We start from the raw sequence: 24,483 nt of genomic DNA, 5'->3' as shown, positions 1-24,483 counted from the left end.
TGGGAATAGAATTATGTTTCCACTACAGTTACCACATGGTCTGCTGAGAGCATGATTGAGGCTAAATGTCAAAATAGTAAATGGGTATTTCAAACTATTTTGCCACCCCACAATTCCAAGGGACACTATTATTTATACCATTTTGGTCTGTAAAAGGCCAAGTCAAAGATCAGTGAACTGGCATTCCAAGCTTGTCCTTAGTACACAAAGCACTCACATTCCAGAACACACACATACTCACTCACGTTCCCCATAGAACCGAAATAGAAAGATGCCACAATGACGGCATCAAAATAGGCCCACCAAGAGGTTGGTGAGCCAGAAGCAGTTGTGTTGTAAAGGCTAATCTGTCTCTATCTCTCTCTCTCTCTCATATGACTACTAATTCATCACTTTTCATATATGAATATGAATATCACATTTGTATTAGCAATAATTGGTCTGATAATAAGCTCTCTAACACAGTTTGATTATTGTAGTTTTCACATCCCATGCATAACCATGAGGCTTCCTGCACCATACTAGTGGGGAGAAAGAGATTTCAGACACATGACTACATTCAGCCTGTACAAGTCATGCTACATTCAGACATCAGTCTGATAGATGTAAAGAACAACATTATGGCATTTCGATTTCATTATTATCTGTGTTTTATAAAAAAAATTGGGTCTGATCTCCCTGCCTAGTTATTTTTACATGTGTGTTTTTCTTCTTTTCCTTGTGGCCTGTGTGGTGTTTGAAGCTGCTCAGGCATGTGAGATGGAAACAGTCTCCATTTTCTCACAGGCTCCTCACAAAAGGAGCCCCACCAGCAGTCCTGCAGAGGAAACTCAGATAAAGGCCTCTATTGTAGCTACACTATCTGGCCTTTGATGTTTATCATGGCACTTAGTGTAAACAGCTTTGGTTATACACGTTAGGCTTTACTAGTTGCCTTTTGTGCTAAAGGCTCTAACCCAAATTACCACACATTACAGAAGTTAATATGGTTATATATCATCTCACTTAGGTGATGTTATCATTAACTGCATCAGATGGGAGGTTTTTGAGCATTCACACTATAGGCTGAGTGAATGCTTTCGATAGCAGCTTGGAAAAATAAAGAAGGGGGAAAAATGCCCCTGCCTGTGGCTTTTTATGAGTGCATGTAGACAGCTGGAAACGGGAGAAACAGCTCTTCCCCACTGGGAATGTTTTCACCATGACTGTGTCCAAACAGCTGAAACTGGCATGGTTGCCGTGGCATCTCCCATGCCCAACCACACCACTTCTACTGTAACTGGCCCATGTCCAAACTCCAACTGGCCTACGTACAACGATGCGTTTACCTTTTCCCAAACAGACAATGAAGTTGAGAAAGAATTATTGTGGGTGGGTTGGTGTGGTGATTGGATTTTGAAGCCAACTGATAAGTGAAACAATGTACTGGATTTCACACTCTCCTTTACTCAAGCTGAATAAAGAAAAAACATGCAAATCCTCACTATTCCCCTTGGATTTATACCTGAAGTATAAGTTGTGTCAGGGCAATATGAGGCAATTGAAAGTAAATACCAATTTGTTCCCCCAATTAATAATATATATATATATATATATATATATATATGTATATATATATATATTATCTCTACTTTGCAAGCCAAAACAACCAACAGCAAGTGTTATATCTCATTGTTTAACAACTGCATCTGCAATGCAATAGGATTGATTACTCAGGGATAAAGTGTATTCCTTTGTGTGCTCTGAAGAGCAATAAAATTCTAATATATGCACTCGGACTAAAGGTCAAGCCAGTTGACCTTCATCCGAATAGCACCCGTGTCACAAAGGATCAATGGGCTGTCAAGGTGGTTCTTGTTGTACATTAAGCGTGTCTGTGCTGACAGTGTAAGCTGTATTGTATGCCATATGTCCCTATGAACAGTCGCCAAGAGGATGCTAAAGAGTGATATTGTAACAAGGCAACATTTTATTCTGTTACATTCTGTGGTGGGCTGTCATACACGGTGTGTAAAAAGATGTAGAAGGTCATTTGCACAGTCATGAGGGCTTTTTATTTAGGTAATAAATATGAACATGCTTCCCCCCAAGCTCATGTGTATTTAATAAATCTGTTTATGCTTCAGCCCAGCATGTGCATGTAAGGGCCATATCCATACCAGGAAGTGTTATGTTGCCTCCCACTCCACGCATGCGCAGATTGCCTGTAATAATGGGACTGGTGACAGTGGGCAGATGGCCCTGTCTCTTGGGAAATCAGGGGGGTAAATCTCTCCATTTAAAGCAGACAACCTGCGCCAGGGCCAGGGAGAGGAATGGCTCAGTGCCCCCAGCAGGGGTGACAGAACTAGAGCAGCAGCGAGAGTGAAGCAAGGGCAAAAAAAGTCTCAGTAGTCTCTAATCCCAATTCACTCTCGCTGGGAGATTATGAAGCTGTCTGACAATTAAGGCGCAGGACAATATTATGGCACCAATATGGATGACAGTGATCATTTTTGTGTAGCCTATTTGTTGGTCTATTTGAAATTATATGTATTAATATTTGGCCCATGGCTTAGTGTCAGTAATGCTGGACTTAGGAGATGTGGGGTTGCGGTGACACACTTGTTTTCTGTGTCGCTGAAGGTTTTCTCTTTCAATGCTTTGCCTCTGTTTTAACCCCAGTGTTAATCCGGTCTGAATACCCATCTGGTTAGATGAGGTAGCTACACTGTAGAATGATGTCAACACGCCACAGCTCTGTCACGTTTGAGGGTGTAGCCTAGCTCAGCACATGACATATCCTAATGCTCAGTGATTTGTAAGTGAAGTGGCTCACTGTCTTACTGAAATTACATTTTTTTAAAGAAAAGTAGGATAGTTTTGCTTACTATATTTTGACAAAATTGACAAATATTTGTTTTTTTATTATTCATGGTAAGACTTCCAAATACTTTATCAGCTAGCACTTCAAATATTATAGGCTAAAGTTAAGTCAGTGGATCAGAAAATCCATTGTAGATTGAGCCTAACATAATAGGCCAGACTAGGGAGGAAAAAATATTTATTATAGGCCCTTAAATTGTGAGTTTACATTACACTGTTGGTATATATTGCCATGTTTTTCAAACGCATGCATCAGAAAATGGTTGTAAGATGTGGACCTGTTGGATTGAAAAGAAAAGAAAACTGGCAGTGCATGCCCAAATAGGCTACTCTGGGCACTGACATAGTCACAGTGAATTTGTTGTCAAGGAAACTGAAATAGAGGCAAAGATGCGCGATAGAATGAGAGAGACGATACGGAAGAAGTAGGCCTATGTGTGTGTGAGGAAAAGGGGGAGGGTTGGGGGTCATATTATATGCGAGTCCCTCAGTAGACGGTTCTGCTGCTGCTGCTGCTGTGGAGCTCGATACCAGGGCAGCCGGCGAGGGGTGGGGGGCTGTGAAGGAGGTTTTTCATTTTATTTCTGCTCGATATTTTGCAGCGCCACAATGCTCCGTCGTTGTGTGCAATTTTTTCAAATCACATTTCGTTAATGTGTATCTTAGATTAGCTTTAGACGACGATAAAATAGGAGAGCATTCGTTTTTGACCTACTGAGGATGCTCGCAGTCCGCCCGACTCTTTGATGAGGGCTTTCTCCCTCGCGCTTAGCTTGTTTAACCTACATATTTGATTATAGTCAACCGGTGAAGGAGTGACCGGTTTTCATTTGTATACGCCTTAACTGTGCTAGTTAATTTGTTATCATTTCGTTATTTGGGCGATTGGGGGGTTGCGTCTCCCGTTCGGTTTTTTAATGACTGGTTTCGTGTTTTGCTGCGCTATGTACATGGATAAAACCAGTGTGCTCCGGGGTAAGACAATTCACCTAATTTCCAACATTATTTCATTAATTCGTGTTTCTTATTAATAGCTGACTTTTAAATTGAATCTTGTGCAGCAGATGTTTAGCTGCAGTAGCCATAGCCTTCACCGAATGTCCAGTCAATGCGTCTGTAGCATGTAATAGATCATACCGAGGCATTATCCATCCATGTGATATGAACCATAGTTCAGTGTGTCAGTATGCAATTGCAAAGGGCTATTAGTTTGCCACGTCTGGGAAATGAGAGCATGTCGATAGCGCATAAATCTGTATCATTTGTGAAGATATTGTCAAAAATGTGTCATTGTATGCAATGGGCAATACATTTGTAGTCAATGAGCTTCACCTAGGGGATGTGATTCAAGGCACAAATCTCTGACGCTGCAGGTTTGTGAAATTATATGCCTGTATTGACAAATGGCTGTTGAGACATCCAGCCTCAACCACAGTGCAATGCCATTTTATCTTCATTCTCAGTTTGGACTGTAGGCTTTTCTACTGAGCAATGGTGCCTTTTTACGTGATACACACCTACCTGTCATTCCCCTCTACATGCAACGCGCAATGCAACCGCACTAACATGTAGGCTACATGTAGGTTGCAAGGCAGTGCCTTCAGGTGATACACATGAGCTTGGAGCTGCTGCCTTCATGCACTGCAGAGCTGCTGCATGAGGGCTGTGAAATGTTAACCTGTCAGTTCTGTGTATAGTCTACATTATACAGTATATATTAACCGTGTGTGTGTGTGTGTGTGTGTGTGTATGTATGTATGTATATGTATGTGTCAGCCAATGTGTGTATAGGAAGCAGAAAAAAATTGAGGGATGGATGTTTCATTAATAAGGCTTTTTGAGGAACTTATGCACGTTATCTATGGATGTGAATAATCATTTCCCTGCATGATATTACAGGAATAAGGTATCTTTGTACTGACCATTTAGTGGGTGTACAGCATTGGCATCAATGTTACTGTTATGTTGTCAACTCATGTGCTTTTCCAGACATGCTTTATCAATTTGTCAACAGAAAATATTTATATAAATATGGTGGTTATTTGTCATGTCAAGATACATTCAAGGGTGTTCTTCCGAGTCGGTTTGGTATTTTTGCCTTATTTATGAGATGTGACACCGCTAGCAGACACTTGTGTGTCTCAAATGAATTCAGAGCAGCCTGCTACTTTTTAATAGTCATAGGTGCAAGTACATCATCAGCACATATGCGTATCTGTAGGAAATTATCAGCAAACCACCACCAAGTTAGAGATCACTTGTAGTTGTCAGGCTCAAACATGATGACAGTTTTTTTCTTACGTTTTGCTGTCTGTATTTTAATTATAGCCTAGGTAGGACCTATATATCTTAGTCACTTTCCTTAACTATTCCTGGTACAGCACTATGGTATTTTCATGAATATCATTGGCTTGAACTGGCACAGACACAGATAAAACATCTAGTCATATTACAGTGCAATTGTTGCCCTTGTTCCAAAGCCTGTCTAAACGTAGACTGTGTTTTTGTTTCTGTGGAGTACCTGCAAAACATGGCTTTGTGGAGAAGTGATCACAAAACATCTGTCAGTTGCTCCGAGTTGTGTGCTGGCCTGCTGTTGACTCTACTGTCAGTTGACGCTACTGATGGGGATAAAAATAGGCCCTGTAGCTCGGAGCCTTCAACACATCCTTCGCCTGTGTCACGGTGGAATGGAACGTAATCATATCTCAATGCTTTCCGTCCACTTATTATTATTTTTTTCACTGGAAATAGACCATAGAGTGCAGTCATGATGCTGAGGTCCGGTCCCCTCTGTCAGGTCAATCTTTGTAATGTCTGTGGTTTATTGACAGCATGAAACAGCATGAATATTTAATGGTTTCTGAAATCTAGTGGACAATCAGTGAAACAGTGTGTTTTCGAGTGGGTTATTGATTTGCCGGGGATTGACAGTTGAGGATTGTTGTGTTGGTGTGTCCCCCAACTCCCCTCAGTAAGGCCTAGGCCATAGCAGATCGAGTTTCAGTGAATTACTAGAGACAAAGTTCAGCTCTTACCAAGTCACAAGGCCACAAGGTGTTACAGTGCTACTGCGCTGTCTTTGGATTAAGATGGCCTCTTTGTGAGTGAGGTAGTTGACCAGGATGTGGCTATTATGGAAATAAATGCAGATGTTTTGTTTTTCTGTGAGTGCAGAAGGGATGTTTTATCCTAGCCAGCATGCTTTATGTCATGTAATGTATGGTGGCCAAAACCTCCAGTCAAGGTAATGGAGTAGTAAAATAGTCAGAGGCAGATTATAGTTATCTAGTTATATCTATTATAGTTATTTGTGTCCAGTTTTTCAATGAAACGTTTAGATATTGTTTTAACCCTGCTGAATTGAATAACATTTTCTGCCATTGTTGAGAGTTGTTTGGCCCGCACTTCATAGGGAATTGTGATAATTTATGTTTACTCTACTAGCCCTGCCACCAGCTAAGGAGAGGGGAACTCTATTTGATATATGAATTCAGCTTGTTAGAAATCTCAACTCTTTCTGTGCCTACTATACCAACTTTTTCTAATGTCTTTTCCACCTATTAGTGGCAGACATGCTGCAAATTGTAAATGTATCATTGCAGTCTGGCACATTTCTTAAGTCCCTGAAAACAGCTGTCGTAAGGCCCCTACTCAAAAAGAATAATCTGGATATTTCCATACGAAACTACAGGCCCATATCCAATCTACCATTTATTGGTAGCCTATAATTGTTGAGAAAAACAATTAACAGTTTTCTTAACATAAAATGGCTGTCTTGACCTCTTTTAGTCAGGTTTCCATGCCAATCACAGCACTAAAACAGCTATTATTAAAGTTTTAAATGACATAAGCCTCAATACAGAGCAGAGCATGCAAGCAAAACATCAGTCCTACTGTTATTGGTCTTTAGTGCAGTTATTTGTTGATCAAAGCATATTACTACACAGACTATAAGAGTGGGTTGGATTCTCGGGTATAGTTAAACGTGCTCAAATCAAACCTACTGGAAAGGAGCTTCTGTGTTGCCATCAGCAGCTGTACCTTCACACCAGCATCCTTAAGCTGTTGTGTCCCCCAGGGATCGATCTTGGGGCTGCTGTTATTCAACCTATATGCTCTCACTTGGACAAATCATCAAGATCAAATTGATTTCATATCATAGTTATGCTGATGACATCAACATTTGTTGAATCTCTTTGTCTATATATTGACCGAATTAACAACGGGATGCCTGAAAACATTCTTTAGCGGAACAAGGGAAAAATGTAAATAAATATATTTGATAAAAGGGAATAAAGACACCCTTCTTTACACAAAATGGCTTAAAACAAAGGATACAGTTAAAATCTTGGTGTCTTAATTGACAGCAATCTAAATTTCATCAGTCATATGAAAGCAATGACTAAATCAGCTTTAACCACCTTAAAAACATTGCAAAACAGACCCTTATGACATAACATAATCTAGCAAAACTCATTCATGCTTGTATTTTCAATAGGGTTGATTATTGCAATGGGCTTTTCATAGGCCTTCCTAAACCATTAAACAGCTTCAACTGGTACAAAATGTAGCAGCGACAGTTTTTACAAAAACCAGTAGAACTGACCACATCATCCCAATACATAAGTCCCTGCATTGGCTTCGAGTAAGTTACAACATTTATTTTAAAGTACTGCTCCTTGTCTTTAAATTATTTAATGGGATGGGGCCAAACTACCAGATATCTTTCAACAATACACACCGTTTACAGGGGAAATACTTGTTGGTAAAATGCATTGTCAGAACAAAACATAAATCAGTTATTAGCTACTATGCGGCTCTGGAACCAACTTCCAGGTTACAGTACATAAAAAACGGCTTTAACTGCTACCAGTTTTGATTAAACTATTTTCTGTTACTTTCTCCTAACTGATCAAATGCATTTACTTTTAACCAACCAGATGCACCCTGTGTTGTATGACTTTAAATTATGTATTTTTGTGTAATTTGTTCCCCTTCTGGTCATTTTATGCTTTTATTATTGGATTGCAATTCTCTGCTTTTGTTTGTAAAGCGCATTGAATTGCACAATAAATAAAACTGCCTTGCCTTGCCACATTACAAGCAAAGATTGACTTAGTCGGCTGGAAGAGATTTCGGCTCAAGAATGGCCTGTGGTACAGTGAAATGCTTGAATAGCAATATTTTCATGAGCTTGCACTGTACCTAAGCACATATTTCCCACCAACCTCTCAAAACCGGGCAAGATGTTTTCTCAAGAAACAATGGCTGTTGTTGAATGGAAAGCTAAAACACACATTTCCTTGCAGTGCAGGTGCAGGATATGTGTGTTTTGTTCATTCTGGGCAGGTCGGGGAGTCACTAAATCAGGCCGTTTCACACACTCACTCTGAGTGCGATCTTAAAGGGCATTTTGGACAGGTCACAATAGCGCTTCGCTCTCCTCACCAGAAATCTGCACTGCTGCTACAGCGCTCATCTTCAGCAGAGCTGCCCATCGCTACCCAGACAAAATCATGAAGCGCCACGTGATTTAAGGATATAATGATCTCTACAGGACACAGTCTTTTATTTCTATTTGTATCCATGGACATATTGAGTACAACACAAACACTTCAGTGCAGCATCTGTAAACACACATGCAGGATGGATGGCTTCTAGAGGCAGAGGCTACTCTGTTCACTCTGCGCAGTAGTGACCTGTGTGGCACTGTGTGTGTGTGTGTGTGTGTTTGTGTGGGCGGGTGAGTGAGTGAGTGTCTCTGTCTGCCCTCTTTATGGGAAGTGGAGCATGAAAATGCCAGTCAGTCATAAGTAAAGTTTAGAGAAAAGAATCGGGGGGGAAACCTTTTAAAAGCATATTGAATATTGTTAGGGCACATTCATGTCCAGCTCTAGTTAGACATACAACTGGCCAGCACTAAACAAGCCTCTTCCTGAATTCATTAAAGTTCTTGCATGTTCGTGATTATTGACAGACAAAAAGAGACAGCATGAGAGAGGCAGAGAGAGAGAGAGAGAGACAGCATACGAGAGGCAGAGAGAGAGAGAGAAGACAAACTGCCCATCTGTCTAGTTGCCTGGACGGCTTAGCATTGTAACTGCAAAGAAAGAAATGGAAAGAATTTTCCCCTCTGTCTACCATTTGACGACCATGGAAAATAGTGATTGTGCCGAATAGTAGCATACCTTTAAAAAAAAAAAAAAAAAGCTGTGTGAAAAGGGGTCAGCTGTTGCAATGAGGTTAGAGGGAGAGTTTTACACTAGAGAGTTTTTTTATTGGTTAGAGGGAGAGTTTGTACACTACAGAGTGGTTTGTGTGTTGCATTGTGTTTCCAGGCGATTTCTAAGATGTTGTGTTGTCCATAGCTCTACAAACTTCAGATGTATCACATCTGATTTGCTGACTAACTTGTGTGCAAAGACACACATCAGCATGCATTGAATGCTAAACATCTTTTCATGTAAAACCACTGTGTACAACCCATAACATGAAAAACAGTTATTTTGGCCAGAGCTTACAAATATTCTGGGTATTTCACCAGAAATGTGCTTGTAGGTCAGTGAGGAAGATCAGAGAAAGGCCTCCATTTTTCCCTGAATGGTACGAAGCACTGATTTATGGGATTGTCTGAATGGGCCATTTCAGGAATACTTTAAGAGGTAAAAAAACCCATTAAATAAATAAGAAAACAGTGAGGCGAATCTCGGGCCAAGATAGCGTGGGTTTCTTTCTGTTGCTCAGTCTGTCTGTCTCTCCCTCTCTCTCTCTCTCTCTCTCTCTCTCTCTCTCTCTCCCTTAAGCAATTTCAGAGGAACATGTGGAAGTAATTTTAGCCCCCTGCCTGAGCAAGTGGGTACGAGTGTCATCATATGGAACCAATTAGGTCTGTGCAGGGGACAGGCGGGCTTTTTAAGATCGCAACATTGTCTGAACGTCTGTGCTTTTCACCAGCTAATCTGACACTGTCTCTTTAAGAGACTACTGCACTGACTTTAGGTTCAAGGAGGGAAAATGACTATGCATCTTTGTCTTTGTTCATCTTGAAACATTTTAACTTACCTTCAAAGTGCCGCTACCCACCGACCCTGCAGTCTTGGGAGAGAGAGCAGATTCTATTTCAGCACTTCTTTCTTCAGTGTGTTTTTGGTCACTCGGGTCACGCTTCGCTTCAGCGGATTGACGGGATCCCCAGAATCCAAATTCAGTACAGGAAAACAACGACCTGCTGAGCACCCTCTTGCCCTTCTGCGTAGCACACTGACCTACTTACAAAGCACCGCAGCCGGCCGGCCAGCCAGCCAGCCACTACAGAAATGTTTCCGAGCCAACTCGGATCCACTGCAGGTGTTCTAGAATCATCATGGCGCACTGACAGAGGACAGGACAGGACAGTGACTACCCAAGCACTTACACACTCAGTCCAACACACCCAGGCTTCACTAAATTACCAGCGAGTGTGTTAATGAAGGCTTGGAGGTCAGCTGTAAGGTACTGTCTGTGGTGAGTGAGGGAGGTGAAGTGAGTGGTTTTTAAGTGGGAGCTTACAGTCTAATTTGCTCCTTATTAGCTTTCATTTAAGACTTCTCTCTCTCCAACTGGTCACTAATCTACTGCCGGTCTTGCAGACCTTACGTGGCAAATATCACTTTTACTGGCTGGACAAAGCTAGTTTTCCCCCCTCTCTTTCCCTTAGGTCTATACTCTTAGGAAAGTTCAGTCTGGTTCCAACAAATGCTCTTCCAGTTGTGTCTGGTAGAGGCATTTTATGGTTTCTTTGGTAGTAGTTTCTGTAGCTATTTGCAGTGGTGCAGAAGTCTTTATAGCTCTGAAACAGTAATTTTGGGTGTGAAACACTTTATGTACTGCAGATGTAAAATGTGCTTTGTAGAACCCCTTTTTAGGTTTGAACTAAACAAAAAAACACATCCGTTGCTAATTCTGTTACTCCCTCTCCTCCACAGGCCCCTCTTCCTCTAGTCCTCGGCTCCTAACAAAGAGCCTCTCCCTGGAGCCTGGAACTGGTCCTTGCCTTGGGGCGCACGAGACCCCCCAACGTCTCTGCTCTGACCCCGGTCCTCTAGGGCCTCAGCACTGCAATGGCACCAGTGAGAACGGAGCACAAGACACGCCCCCCATGGCCCCAAAAACACGGCCGCCTTTGCCTGGTCCAAAACCACAAGGTAACCCATTGTTGTCTAATGCCCAGGTCATTTTTGGTGTGATTGCATCAGTGGCAGTCGTGTGAACAGTTTCCGTTATTCCCCAAACAATCATCAACACCAACAACATAGGTGTAAACAAGGATTTAAAATTCAATGAATGATGCACAAAAATGTAAAATCATTCAAAACAAGACATTTATAAAGAAAATGTTAACAATATAGATTGAGAAAAGAATATGGAAAGTATCCCAAATTTGTTGAAAAACCTAGATTGTCGAAACCATACAGGTATTCTAGATGAAAATACTAAATCAAACTGGAAAATGTCATCTATGACATCTGTATGTATATATTTTCTGTAAATTTTATATAGATATATGGAGTATGTATTTTTCACATGTATTTTATTTGGGTAAACCACACAGGTTGACATATATATATATATTATTATATATGTATATATGTGTGTGTGTCTGTGTGAAATGCTGCTCAAGGTCAAATGTGGTGTCATAAATCTCTCTGTCATGTGTCTCCTGAAGTGCCCCCGAAGCCACCTCATCTACAGCAGAGTGCACGGCGCCCCCGGCCCCCAGACAAACCTCTGCCCCCACCACCGCCCTGCAGGCCCCTCCCGGCGGACCCCCGCGCACCGCGGTCTGCAGCCCCCCGGGCCGAGGGGACATCATCCCCCACCTGTGTCCACTCCCTCATTGAGAAATTTGAGAGGTGAGATATGTCAGCTCTGCCTCAGACGGCCTCTGAGATCACCATAAAATGTGACACTTGATTTGTGAGAACTGTCAAAAAATTGCAGCATGTTTTTTTATTTTATTTATAGCATCAAATCTACCAAGTAATTGATTTATTTCCTCCTTCTCTACAATATATGCATTTCTTGATGTACTGTTGTCATTCATTTTTTTTACACTTTTATTGTTTTCTCTTGAGTGGCAAACCTTTTGTTTTTTTCTCATTCACAGAGAGCAAATCATCGTTGTGCCAGATATCACAGGAGGGGTGATGTGTATCCCAAGAGTCCCTGAGCAGCAATCAGGAAGTGGTGCTAGTACCCCCCCAGTTTCAGACACCCCCCTGCCTTGCCCCCTCCCTCAGGACGTGCTGGAGATGCCACTGTCTTCCGCTGAGAAGGAGAAAGAGGACAAGGAGGAGGAACTGGACGACAACGAGGAGGAGAGCGAGGAGCTTGGCGCCTCTTGCTCGGAAAAACGCCTGTCTATGGAGTCAGGCTATAGTGCTTCCGACAAACTATTGGATGCAGTGGAGATGAGAGATCTGATGGCGAGCCAGTCAGATGTCCCATCCGACCGGCTGTCCCTCCCCCCTCAGCAGACGGACGGGAAGCTGGCCAATAGGGACAGTGGCATCGACAGCATCAGCTCCCCATCTCACAGTGAGGAGTTGTGCTTCGCCGGCGATGATGACAGGGTTGGCCCTGAACGCGAGATCTATCCCTGCAGCCCTCTGCCGACTCTTCCTCGCCTCTCCTCCTCATCCTCGTGCGGCTATGCAGATGGGCAGGGACAGGAAGGTGGGGCGTCCAGTGGAGGAGCGCGAGACTCGGAAGGAGACAGCGACCTTGAGGAGGGGAGTGGAGATGAAAGCGAGATCAATCCCATGGCCCTGCAGCCTCTTGCCCTTCCCAAAACAGAAAGGCAAGACTCCACTGAAGTAAGTAAGGGGACTTCCAACGGAGTGATTGATAACACTTTTCTCGGATAGTCCGCCTACAGAGAATTTACAGATGGTTTGTTTCCATTTGTTTGCTGGAATTCAAGTTCGGACTTTAATATTGAAAACAATTACTGAATATCATCTTAGACAAACCGAATCCCTAACCCTAACCTTAATCATAAATTGTTGTTAACAGGGTCTCAAAGTGGATATAATTTGAGTAATTTGTAAGAGATCATCCAAGTAAAATTTTATGAAAAAACATCAGTATTTTAGTATCACACAGATGCCAACAACGTAGACACATTATGCAAACCACTAACTAACCCTTCCCCCCCAAAAAAAACAGTTGGGCTTCCCACTGACATCCCAATCTGTCATGCACTTTTCCACAGCTGTCGATTCAACAGAGGGTGTTCAACATCGCCAACGAGCTGCTGCACACAGAGAAGGCCTATGTGGCGCGGCTGCACCTCTTGGACCAGGTGTTCTGCGCCCAGCTGATGGAGGAGGCGCGGGCACGGGGCTCCTTCCCCTGCGAGGTGGTCATGGGAATCTTCTCCAACATCTGCTCCATCTACTGCTTCCACCAGCAGTTCCTGCTGCCAGCGCTGGAGAAACGCATGGAGGAGTGGTAAGAAAGAAGTGGATCAGGGCGCTTCTAGATCGTTGTGTATCTTTTAGGAATGCCAGTGTGTTAGTCACCTGGTTTGTTTTGGTGAGGGTGTAAACAGGGAGGCTAAAAAAACTACAGAAGAAGTAGACAGACCATGTTCATTTATCATCTATTCTTTATGAATACACACACACTCACACACACACAAACATTTTCAAAACAGTTCAGAGCAAGCAATTAAACAGATTCAAATAAAACTGTTCCGAAGAAGTCCTCATGTTCCCGCAAATGTTATTTAGACTGCAGGCATGAGGTTGTTGGAGAGGAGCAGAAGTGTTACACATATTTAAACACTCAGTCAAATATCCACAACAAGGGCCGGCAGGAAACAGAATTTAGAATTCAGACCCAGACACTGTGGGATGGAATTCTGGAATGTTGCCGTCCTTGACCTTTGTGGCATCTTTTTTTCTGTCTTCTCTCTCCCTCAGGGAGCAGAATCCTCGTATTGGGGACATCCTGCAGAAGCTTGCTCCCTTTCTGAAGATGTATGGGGAGTATGTGAAAAATTTCGACCGAGCCATGGAGCTGGTGAACACCTGGATGGAGCGCTCATCTCAGTTTAAAGCCATCATTCACGATATCCAGGTGGGACTCTCAATAGGCATGCTGAAGTATAAACACAGCGTAACCTCCCCATGGAGCGGAAGGGTTCTTTAAAGACCAGGAAGTGGGGCTAATGAAGGGACTGAAGGGAACCGTAAAGCAGGGACAGTCCCTCCACTTTCCTTAGCCTCCGCAGACAGGGGACTTTTTGGTTTTAGTCACAGTTGGTAAAATGTCACAGCTGTGACTGCTGTGGTGGGTGAGATAAGAAAAATCTCTGTACTTGTCTCTTTGTGCAAAATGTAAGCTCTCATTGCTTTGTTTCTGTTTTACCTCCATGACATAACATGAACATAACATAACTATTTTTTAGTAAGTTGCACACTGTCAAAACATGCGGTCACATAGACAATATTTTGGTGGACATTTCTGCAAGAGTAAGCAGCAGATTCTACTCTTAGATTTAGTGTACCAGTACTCCATTACACTAGGAGCACAGCTGCTGGATGGTACTAGAGTAGAAATTTGAATTGAATGTTAAAGCACGTAAGTGTAAAACATTTACGCAATGCATATGTTCTTGATGTCTTCTTAAGGGTAAGGAATAGTTCATGGATACAGGTTCTGCCAAAGACTTCAAATCTTCAAATGAAACGTCTACCTGCTTATGCCCTTACAACGCCACAATGTTCAGATGAATGTGTAGGATCAATATGGCGTATTCTCACCTTTAAATCCCCAAAACTCACACGACATTTCAAAACATTTCAAAGAAAGACAAACATTTGATAAAAAATAATGAGACCACTGGGCTACCGCTGTCAGGAGTAATCTAGCAGATGAAAGCGGGGGCGATTCTCCGCGCCCCAGAGTCGTTGGAAGGAGAAGTATAAGCAGAGGGAATACAAATGGAGGGCCGAACGGGGGCCTTCTGCACCACTTCAAAAGTCTACCTCTCACCGTGTGAGCAGAATACTAACATGGCTGGTCCCTCATGTGCACATCTGTGTGTTTGTGTGTGTGTGGGAAGTGGGGGATGGAGAGGTGGGTAAAAATGGTAGTGCTGGGAGTAGTGTAGGAAGAGGAAGGGGGGTTTATGCTGCGGAGAGCCAGCTGAGCTGCACACCCACGGGGGCAAAAGCACCGGGGCTTCCCCTTATAAGGCCATGGAGCTGTGAGTCGTGTGGTCTGCAACAATATAGTGGCTGCCTCCTCTGGAGCCGGCGCTGGTGAATAAGTATCTGACATTGCATTATCTTTACCACATGGAGTGGTGCACTGAAATTCCTGTTTGTCTACTAGCTCGTGTGTGTGTGTGTGTGTGTTTGTGTGTGTGTGTGTCTACTGTGGATATTTGTGTATGTTTGTGTGTGGTTATGCGTCTGTGTGTGTGTGGGGGGGGGGGGGTGTCTTTCCCAGCATATCAAGTTAAGTGTTGTATGGCTTATTTGCTTTACTTGGCCGTGGGTAAATGAGGTGATGTCTGTGTCATTTACAATGTCTGTAAGCTGGTATTGTTGAGTCATATGTATTTCCCAACGGCTGTGCTTGTATGGTTGCGTGGTGGTGTAATGGTGTATGGGGGTGGGTTTCGTCTCAGAACAAGGGTTCAGTTCCCAAGGAGAACATTAAATAGATAAAATCACCGCCTTCCGGGTACCCATAAATCACTTCTTTTAATTAGCATCTTAGCAGAGGTGCTAAATGACAAAACACTGGTTACTGAATGTCTGAATTGATGTTTGTTTGTTTATTTACTTGTGTGTGTGTGTGTGTGTGTGTGTGTGTGTGTGTGTGTGTGTGTGTGTGTTGCAGAAAGAAGAGCGGTGTGGAAACCTGACCCTGCAGCACCACATGCTGGAGCCGGTGCAGAGGATCCCGCGCTACGAGCTCCTGCTCAAAGACTACCTGCACAGGCTCCCTGAGGACGCTGACGACTTCAAGGATGCACAAAGTAAGAAGCCCCCCCCCCCCCCAGTCCAGCTTCTCACACTGCCCCTCGTACTGGGAGAAACAGCCCATTCTCACCAGTGGGCCTCAGCACTCTGTCATTGTAAGGGGCGTAGTTTAAATAAATGTATAACAGTAATGATACTGTCAAAGTGATACACTGTAAGTGATACTTACATGTACGTGCTGAATTCAACTTGACAAGGACAGGGACAAAAATCTTTGAAAAAGTTAGATGTGCGTGTACAACACATATATCAGGATTTATACAAGCTCTAGAAAAACAACTGTCTTACTCAGTCCTGAATTTTGTTATGGAAATAGGCATTGTTAAGTGTTTATCTGGTTTTGAATAAACGCATGATAAGGGAACTGTTTGTGTCGTCTAGCAAAGGCTGCAACAAAAGCGGAAGTAGTCAAAACAAATCGGAGACAAACGCTGTTTATCTAACCCCGAGATGTGCTGTATTTCCCTCTCAGAATCTCTGGAGCTGATCGCCACAGCTGCCGAGCACTCCAACGCAGCGATCAGGAAGATGGTGAGTTTTCAGCCTTCTCTCACCGTGCCAAATGCCCCCCTCCAGCCAGACCCGACCCTGCAGCACCCAGCTCTAGGGAGCAGCTGGGGGAAACAGACACTGCCATTTAAGCTGGAGTTTGTAATTAGGGGACGCCTGTCTCTTTCATGTGAAGTTGTTTTTGAAAGTCTCTCATTTGGAACTGTTAATTGGCCCGGCTTCAAGTTACAGCAGTGCTTCGATTCAGCAAGCAGCAAGGTCATCTAATTCTTCCTGAACCCTAAGAGACAGCTTTGTTGAGTTTGCATTAATTATTGCTTTGAGGTCATATCCATGGCTCAATGGTTCAATGGCTCGATACCTCCAGTTTCTCCAATGATTTAATGTGGCTAAAATATGTGCCTCTATGTGCAAATTTTGTGGGATGTAAAACAGTGGCAGTAAAAGCTCTGGCATCCGTGTTTTGTGTGTGTGTATCCTAGGAGCGCATGCGAAAGCTGTTGAAGGTGTACGAGTTGCTCGGAGGAGAAGAGGATATCGTTAACCCTACTAATGAGCTCATTAAGGAGGGGCACATCCTCAAACTCTCGGCCAAAAATGGAACCTCACAGGATAGATACCTCATACTGGTGAGTGTGGAGTTGTGGCAATGCTGGGCGGTCATTGTTTTTGCAGGATTTCATAGCTATTATTCATATTTTGGCTGCAGATTCTTGGACACATCCCTTTGTTTATAGGTCATATAAGTTTAAGTTCTTGAGTTATTTTACACTCTTCAGCTGGACTGCAATTTAAACACTTAACATTCTGGCATAAGTGCTTGAAAGCTTACATGTAATGTTATCTCATTCATTTCTGTCTACATTGTTCTGTTTATTCTCTCCATCCATATCTCTTTCTCTCTCTCCCTCCCTCTCTCACTTTCTCCACAGTTCAATGACAGGTTACTGTACTGTGTTCCAAAGTTGCGACTCATAGGGCAGAAATATGGAGTCAGGGCCCGGATAGATGTAGACGGCATGGAGGTTTGTCGTCTTTCTACTATGCACTCTCATATACACAAAATGCATTTTAAACACATCCTGTGCAAGTATAATAAATATTTCACATGTGGCTTGATGAAGTGAAGTGATCTGGTAAGGGAACTCCCACTGACTCATTACTACGTAGGGGTGTAACCATGGACTGTGTCTCAATAGTTCTCAGTTCAGAAATATGACAATACGCAGGGGTGTAAGAACGCACTGTGGCTCCACAATAAATGGGTGACCAATAGACTTTTTTTTATTAACCACATTAGCAAACCAAGTTGCCTGACAATGGAAAAATGGGTTCACTGATCTTCATTGATGAGGGAAATTCACCTGACTAGCTTAATCTTGGATGGTGGACTATTGCCTTAGTAAGCCTATTTGGTCAATTACAGGCTCCGTGGAGATGTTACATTCCACAAAGACAAATACAGCCAAGGCTTAGGGTGTAGTAACTTTACATTGCTGTCAATAATGAGGGCAGGATAGGGACATGTGGATGCTGCTCCTCAGGGCACTAGACTGTGGGTGCAGTGGAAAGGGAAGTTAAAGGGGGAGGCACATGGACTTGTGCAATCTCACAGAATTAAAACTCAAACGTAGTTGTTGGCCATATACAACATGCTTTTCATAGAAAACCCCTAGAGCTAAATTAAAAAAAGTTTAGATTTGCTCACTTGCAAAAAGCTCTTTTATGATATTTTATGACTTGCAGAATAAAGGAAATACTGCCTGACATAAACAAATTATTTGAAAACAATTTTTTGTACTGTGAGCCCTGAATTGTCTATCAACCCAAATTGTTAATTGAATGCATCATTACACCCCTCTATACTTAGTAGTTTTGGACTAGAGGATGTTTTGTAGGTCTTTGTAGTTCTGTTATTGTCCTTTGTGAGCAATCTGCATTTACAGACTGCAGTTTCGTGACCTGTAATGTTTCCTTTTCCTCGTGTCTTGATGATTCTCAGCTGAAAGAGACCAGCAGCATGAACGTCCCAAGGACATTCCTTGTGTCAGGGAAGCAGCGTTCGCTGGAGCTTCAGGCCAGGTTGGTTGAATACAGAGTCCCAGCAAGCAATGCCTTTCTCTGCATGTTCCCCTCTGCCAGGCAACAGCGCTGTTTGTTTAACAGAAGCACAATGAAGCAACTGTCTAGGTCCCCATGAGATTTCCCAAAAGATTGTTGGAAATCTATAGAAACCTTCTCTATGGTAACTCTTGCTATGAAGACAATAGGTGATTCAGAGAATTCTGAATGACAATCCCACTGCAAATGACATGAGTAAACACTGTTTTAACGGATTAGAGAATTAAAACCCCAATGCCTGTTTTGTTTCATGCAGGACTGAAGAGGAAAAGAAGGACTGGATTCAGGTACCATTTTGTAAAAACTATTTAAGCATCTCTATTCCCTATTCTGGATGTGTGCAGCAGTGCTTCCAAATAAGTCTTCTATTGTTTATATCTCTTTTCTCTTTCCTCTGCTACCCTTTCCAGGCTATACAGGCTACTATCCAGAGGCATGAACAGACTATGGAGACGTTCAGGATGCTGAATTGTTCCTTCCGCGAAGAGGACTACACTCCTCCCAACTCTCCTGTAAGACACTTGCACATCTCTCATTGGCTGGTTCCTTTTTTTCTGATGTTGATTTTTCACAGTATAATAACAGTCCTTTTCTTTTCTTCTCCCTCAGAACTGCACAGAACTAGGGAAGCGTGCCCCAACACCTATCCGAGAGAAGGAGGTGACTCTGTGTATGAAGTGTCAAGAGCCGTTCAACTCCATCACCAAGAGACGCCACCACTGCAAAGCCTGTGGCCATGTAAGGGTCCTTACATCAAGGCTTCAATTTCCTTGTCCCCTTTGCCACTGAAGGCCTATAGCTTATTCCTCAGATTGCACGCATATTGAATGATCACTATAGCAACTCACTGAGGATAATCCAGATTTTTCCACTCTCTCTCTCCGCCACGTCAATAATTTCTCTCATTTATAAAGTCACATATATAGCTAGCATATACGAGTTTTGATTTGATGTCTTCCTGTTAGCCGCAGAGAAGTGACTCTTAGACTCTTTCGTTCAGGTGGTGTGTGGAAAATGCTCAGAGTTCCGCGCTCGCCTGTTGTACGACAACAACCGAGCAAACCGTGTGTGTGTGGACTGCTACACCACGCTTGTGGGAGTGCCTCCTTCTCCTGCCAGCTTGATTAGCAGTACTCAGAGACGTCGCTCCATCCTGGAGGTAAGCTAGTGCCAAGCCACTCAACGAGCATGAACAGAGTGCAGGGTCCAGTGACAGACATCACTCTCTTGAAAGTCCAACCCTTATATGCTGTAATGCTGATATTAGAGATGGGCTACTATCAGTTGAAATGGTGGTGTTGAAATGAACAAATGACATACCTAACCCTTACTGCGTGTGTGTGTGTGTGTGTGTGTGTGTGTGTGTGTGTGTGTGTGTGTGTGTGTGTGTGTGTGTGTGTGCGTCTGTCTGTCTGTGTCTGTGTCTGTGTCTGTGTCTGTGTCTGTGTGTGTGTGTGTGTGTGTGTGTGTGTGCGCCCAACAGAAACAAGCCTCCGTGGCAGCAGAAAACAGCATCCTCTGCAGTTTCTTGCACCACATGGAGAAGGGAGGGGGGCGTGGCTGGCAAAAAGCCTGGTTTGTCATTCCAGAGAATGAACCTTTGGTGCTCTACATCTATGGTGCACCACAGGTGAGACATTCCTGTGGTGGTGTTTTCCTTGTATTCTTGTGCAGTGTAACCTCTATCTGTTTTCGATATACTGCAGCACAGTGTTAATATGTAAGCAGTAGCAAACCAATCGTATAAACAACTTGCACTTGTTAACTTAATAACCTCATGTGTTTTATTGCCTACATCGTACAATACAGTTTAACTTGGGTCACATATGAAAGTTGTATTCCTCTTTTTTCATGTGCATTCATAAAGGTCAACAAACTAAGAAACAAGAGACATGTTTCACATGCACGGTCGCTTGAGGCATCAGCTGATTCGTTTGTTCTCTTCTTGTGTTGTGCTCAGGATGTGAAAGCCCAGCGCAGTATTCCTCTTATTGGGTTCGAAGTCTCCCTCCCAGAGCCATGTGACCGGCTGGAGCGCCGCCATGCCTTCAAGATGAGCCAGAGTCACCTGACGGTCTACTTCAGCGCCGACAGCGAGGAGCTGCAGCGACGCTGGATGGAGGTCCTATCACGAGCCGGCAGGGGGGAGGAACTACAGTCCCACGGGCCAATCTCAGAGGCCCTGGAGGAAGAGGGGGAGGAGCTAGCCCCTGTGGGAGAAAGCACATGATTTGTCTATAAACAAAAAATATTACAGATATCATCCCCTTTTGCACACACTCGAAAAACTTTACAAAAACACGAGCGTACATGAACAGTTACAAACCACACACACACATTCACACACACACACACACACACACACACACACACACACACACACACACACACACGCTCACTTCTCTGTACTAAGTGTCAGTTGTCAGTTGCATGCAATATCTACAAGGTACGTTTCTCCGTGTATTGCTCATCTTGTGAGTGACCAGTGTTTGCAATCCTGCCAAAGTGTACACACCCTCAAAGAAGACGCATCAGAGACAAAACACCATATACGCTCTTACTGAATAGAAAACCCCCTTTCCCTCTGGCTAGCGATACTTCTTCTGTTGTTCAGTTGCATAGCACCCCACTCTTTCTGCCAAACTTTGCTGTGTTGTTTATTAATGAGTGAGGTCTGTTTGGGGTGGAGTGTTTGTAACTTTGTTCTTGCTGGCAGAAGGATCGTGATATTTCTTACTTCGCTGTGACAGTTCTGTTAATATCATTGAGTGTATTTACATGGAAAGGAGCGGTCAAGTTCAGTTGTGGGATATGGTGAGCTTACAGACGGAGAGAGGAGAAGAGAGAAGAGGACAGGAGAGGATATGCCACTGTTAGCCTCCATGCTGATGACACTCCAGCTTGCACAATTAGAGAGACTGCAGTGTGTCACTGATGGGTAATGGCGCAAAGGGTTTTAGAGACTTTGTATTTTTTAGAGAGATGTATGTACGTACGTATAATCTGGCAATAGGTCCCTGTCCTGTTAAGGTTCCCATAGTGGTGCTTGTACAAGCATATACATAGACACTTTAAAGAACACCTAGAAGGGGCCAAACGGCTCTGTTATTGTGCAAAATCTCCCATAGACAGGGCAACTCCCAAGGGTGCTGTATTATGAGCTTAAAGACCAATCAAGCAATTCAGCCACTTTTAACAATCTTATTAGAGTCAGTGTCTAGTGCCTGTCCAGTGTGCTAGACACAGGCTTGAGAGGGCTAATGGCCCTCAGCACTGTAGAGGGGATTTGCTTTTTTATGATGACTAAGTCCTATTTTACTAAACAGCCCCTCTGCCATCCAGTGGAGTGCGGCTGTATTACAGCGTCTTTATAAGGCTGGCTAACGTTTTTCCCCTCAATCAATTGTACAGAAAGGAGCTTAAAAACTTCCCAATAAGAAAACAATTTTTCACTGAATATCTATTGTTCCATATATATATATATATATATATATATATATATATGTGTGTGTGTGTGTGTGTGTGTGTATACACGTATGTGTGTATACATACATATATATATACATATAAACTGATTGTGACTGAAACTTTAGCTTTTGAAATATACACCCTAAAGCTCATGTTTTTAACTTGAGTATGTCATTTTGTGAATTTGTGCATGGAAGTCAGGTCAGCGACAGAAAGGCTTTTTCTGGTATTTGATAAGACTGTAGATAATGGGAGCGAATTTGTAGCAAGATGATTTTAAAAAGTTTGAAACTGGGGCAGATTCTTATCATCATAACATCAGTGGTAAAGCCTTATGAAACATTTTGATAAATAATAGAGAGAGAGAAAGTATATATGAAGAAATACATGGCAGATGTTATGATTGAAATATTGAGTGTTTTGAATAGCAGTGTTTTTTGTGTATACAAAATTACAAAAGGGTATTGGCACCTGCATTTGTAAATATAATTTATTCTCCTCAAAGCCCAGTTTTGTGGGTCTGGTATCGTTGAGAAGCTTGGTGTTTTCTGTCATTTGTGGTCTGATTTGGACTTCTGATAAATGTGATGGATCATACTAATGGGAATAGCTATAGCTCTTATGTCTACTCCCCATACGGTTTACTCAAGAAAAGAAACCTTTGACTTTTAGTTTTATTTGATTTCTACAATACTTACCAACTCAGAATACCTGTAAAACTAATTTGGTGTTGTTTTTTTGGTACTGTTTGATCTTGCTCTTTCTTGTCAAACAATTTCTCTATTTGAAAGCCAGACCCAACCAGTCAGAATGCTAAGGGTTGTATATAAACAGTAATTTTGTGTCAGTTTTCTTTTCTTTCACGTGTGCTGTCCAGCAAGAAAATCCAGAATATGCGCACTTCAAGTCGTGAGATGAGTATGTGGGACAACGTCAACCAGTTCCAGATGTTATTAACATCATATAGTGCTGATTAATGTCCAGTATTTGTTGTGAGAGAAAAACAGAGAAGCCTGTCATTTAGTTATGAGATGAGAATGACCATTGTATGCACCTGCTGGATGATTATTTTTATCCCCTCAGCATTATAGTTTTCTGAATCATGCCTTACAGTACAGTACTTAGTGTTAATCATAATTTTTATTTTACCTCTGCTTTTGCCAAAGTATACTGCAGGAACATGACTGAGTCATTGAATGAGTCATTCAGTACATTTCTGTTTAATTGTGTCTATGTGTGTGTTTTTTATTTTATTTTTATACCTTGTATTTATTGTAATTTTCTTTTTTTTATTCCAGTTGCATCAGGCCAACACACAAATCAAGGGTTTTAACATGTAAAGGTGGTTTAATGAAAGCAAGTAGAATCTGTTCATGTTCAGATTAAATATTCTGTACCTCTAATTTAATTTAGTGCATGAATTTCTGTTTTTATTGTTTATTTTTAATTATTACTGATGCTTAGTCAGATTATGCACACTCTAGCAAGTACACTTGAGTAGACTGGCGCCTTGGTTACATCATGTTCATGTTATCCTAAAGCAGTAATCTTGCCTCATTTTTCACTGTTTTTATCCTGGTGACAGATATCTGATTTTTTCTTTGTTGAGTTGCAGTTCAGCGCATGTTCATCTTGAGTACAAACGCATGTATCGACTTAGGACACTTCAGCCTACGCCCCCTCTGAAGAGATTGTGCGATATCTTGAACATCCGAGTTCCTTTTTTAATATACCCTTCTTTGAATTCAGATAGGGCTCTGTGCCTCACTCTTTCAAGATGCTACTCCTACAGCCAACATGACCAGATTATTGCCGTGTCCCGGAAACAGCTGTGCTGGCGTGGTGCTTTTAGTTACTGTAATTTAGTTTCAAGATGGGGCCCAATCTGCCATCACTGCAGATGTGAATAGCTATCACAGCGTTACAACCTATATATGGGGGAGGGGGGCGACTGTGTTTCTGTTTATACTGTTACAACCCTGTGAAGTGGACGGTCACCACAGTCCGTGACACCTTAGCAGTGCTCCTTCTCATGGGAACATCTGGCAAGATTGAAATGGTAAATTATTTGATTTTTCACAGTGACACTCGTATGGCTACATGCTAGCCGCTCTGTGAGAGTGATAGTCTGTCAACTAGTGACAAGTTCTTAGTGGTCCTCATTTGTCTAACTGTAGCTACATTTTAAATCAGGGATATCTACAGTTGGTCATCGGTGGCCTTGTATCAGTTCACCATTGGAACCCACCTCAGGAGATGTTCCTTCACCTAGCTGTGTGTGAGTCTAAAAATGTCTTTGTGGCCAAACTCAAATGTGGACCACTCCATCAGTGTGAACTGAAATGCTGTTTGGAGTAAAAATACAAAATGTACATTTAAAAATATTTTGGTTATGTAACAATAAATCAGCCCTAGAACAATTCAGATGTCATTAGAAGACTTTTTAAATTTGCTATGAATAATCTTACACTTAATTTCT

General features: G+C 42.5%; 1 protein-coding gene across 2 annotated transcripts in view; it reads left to right on the top strand.

The window, feature by feature from the left end:
- The window catches only part of fgd1 (FYVE, RhoGEF and PH domain containing 1), a 28,729-nt gene extending 6,701 nt beyond the window's left edge, over positions 1 to 22,028 (top strand). Inside the window, exons 1-17 of one of the 2 annotated variants that reach the window (XM_076276118.1) lie at positions 3,427 to 3,840; positions 10,833 to 11,051; positions 11,573 to 11,759; positions 12,014 to 12,722; positions 13,121 to 13,359; positions 13,833 to 13,989; positions 15,763 to 15,901; positions 16,378 to 16,436; positions 16,898 to 17,044; positions 17,348 to 17,440; positions 18,418 to 18,497; positions 18,793 to 18,823; positions 18,947 to 19,048; positions 19,146 to 19,274; positions 19,537 to 19,695; positions 20,020 to 20,166; positions 20,497 to 22,028. In XM_076276118.1, the coding sequence (XP_076132233.1) occupies positions 3,783 to 3,840; positions 10,833 to 11,051; positions 11,573 to 11,759; positions 12,014 to 12,722; positions 13,121 to 13,359; positions 13,833 to 13,989; positions 15,763 to 15,901; positions 16,378 to 16,436; positions 16,898 to 17,044; positions 17,348 to 17,440; positions 18,418 to 18,497; positions 18,793 to 18,823; positions 18,947 to 19,048; positions 19,146 to 19,274; positions 19,537 to 19,695; positions 20,020 to 20,166; positions 20,497 to 20,766 (2,925 nt within the window). In that variant the 5' untranslated portion in view covers positions 3,427 to 3,782 and the 3' untranslated portion in view covers positions 20,767 to 22,028. Of the gene's footprint in view, positions 1 to 3,426; positions 3,841 to 10,832; positions 11,052 to 11,572; positions 11,760 to 12,013; positions 12,723 to 13,120; positions 13,360 to 13,832; positions 13,990 to 15,762; positions 15,902 to 16,377; positions 16,437 to 16,897; positions 17,045 to 17,347; positions 17,441 to 18,417; positions 18,498 to 18,792; positions 18,824 to 18,946; positions 19,049 to 19,145; positions 19,275 to 19,536; positions 19,696 to 20,019; positions 20,167 to 20,496 lie in introns of those variants that run through there. The other variant, XM_076276117.1, reaches the window with a different exon arrangement.
- The last annotated feature ends 2,455 nt before the right edge of the window (positions 22,029 to 24,483 follow it).

This window comes from Alosa pseudoharengus, unplaced genomic scaffold (assembly GCF_046254945.1).
Source record: "Alosa pseudoharengus isolate Yale_2024_CS ecotype anadromous, Long Island Sound unplaced genomic scaffold, YU_APseudo_1.1 YU_APseudo_1.1_scf_9, whole genome shotgun sequence".
NCBI classification, from domain to species: domain Eukaryota; kingdom Metazoa; phylum Chordata; class Actinopteri; order Clupeiformes; family Clupeidae; genus Alosa; species Alosa pseudoharengus.
Note: the sequence above shows the minus strand (reverse complement) of the source record. Positions and strands in the feature narration are given on the sequence as shown.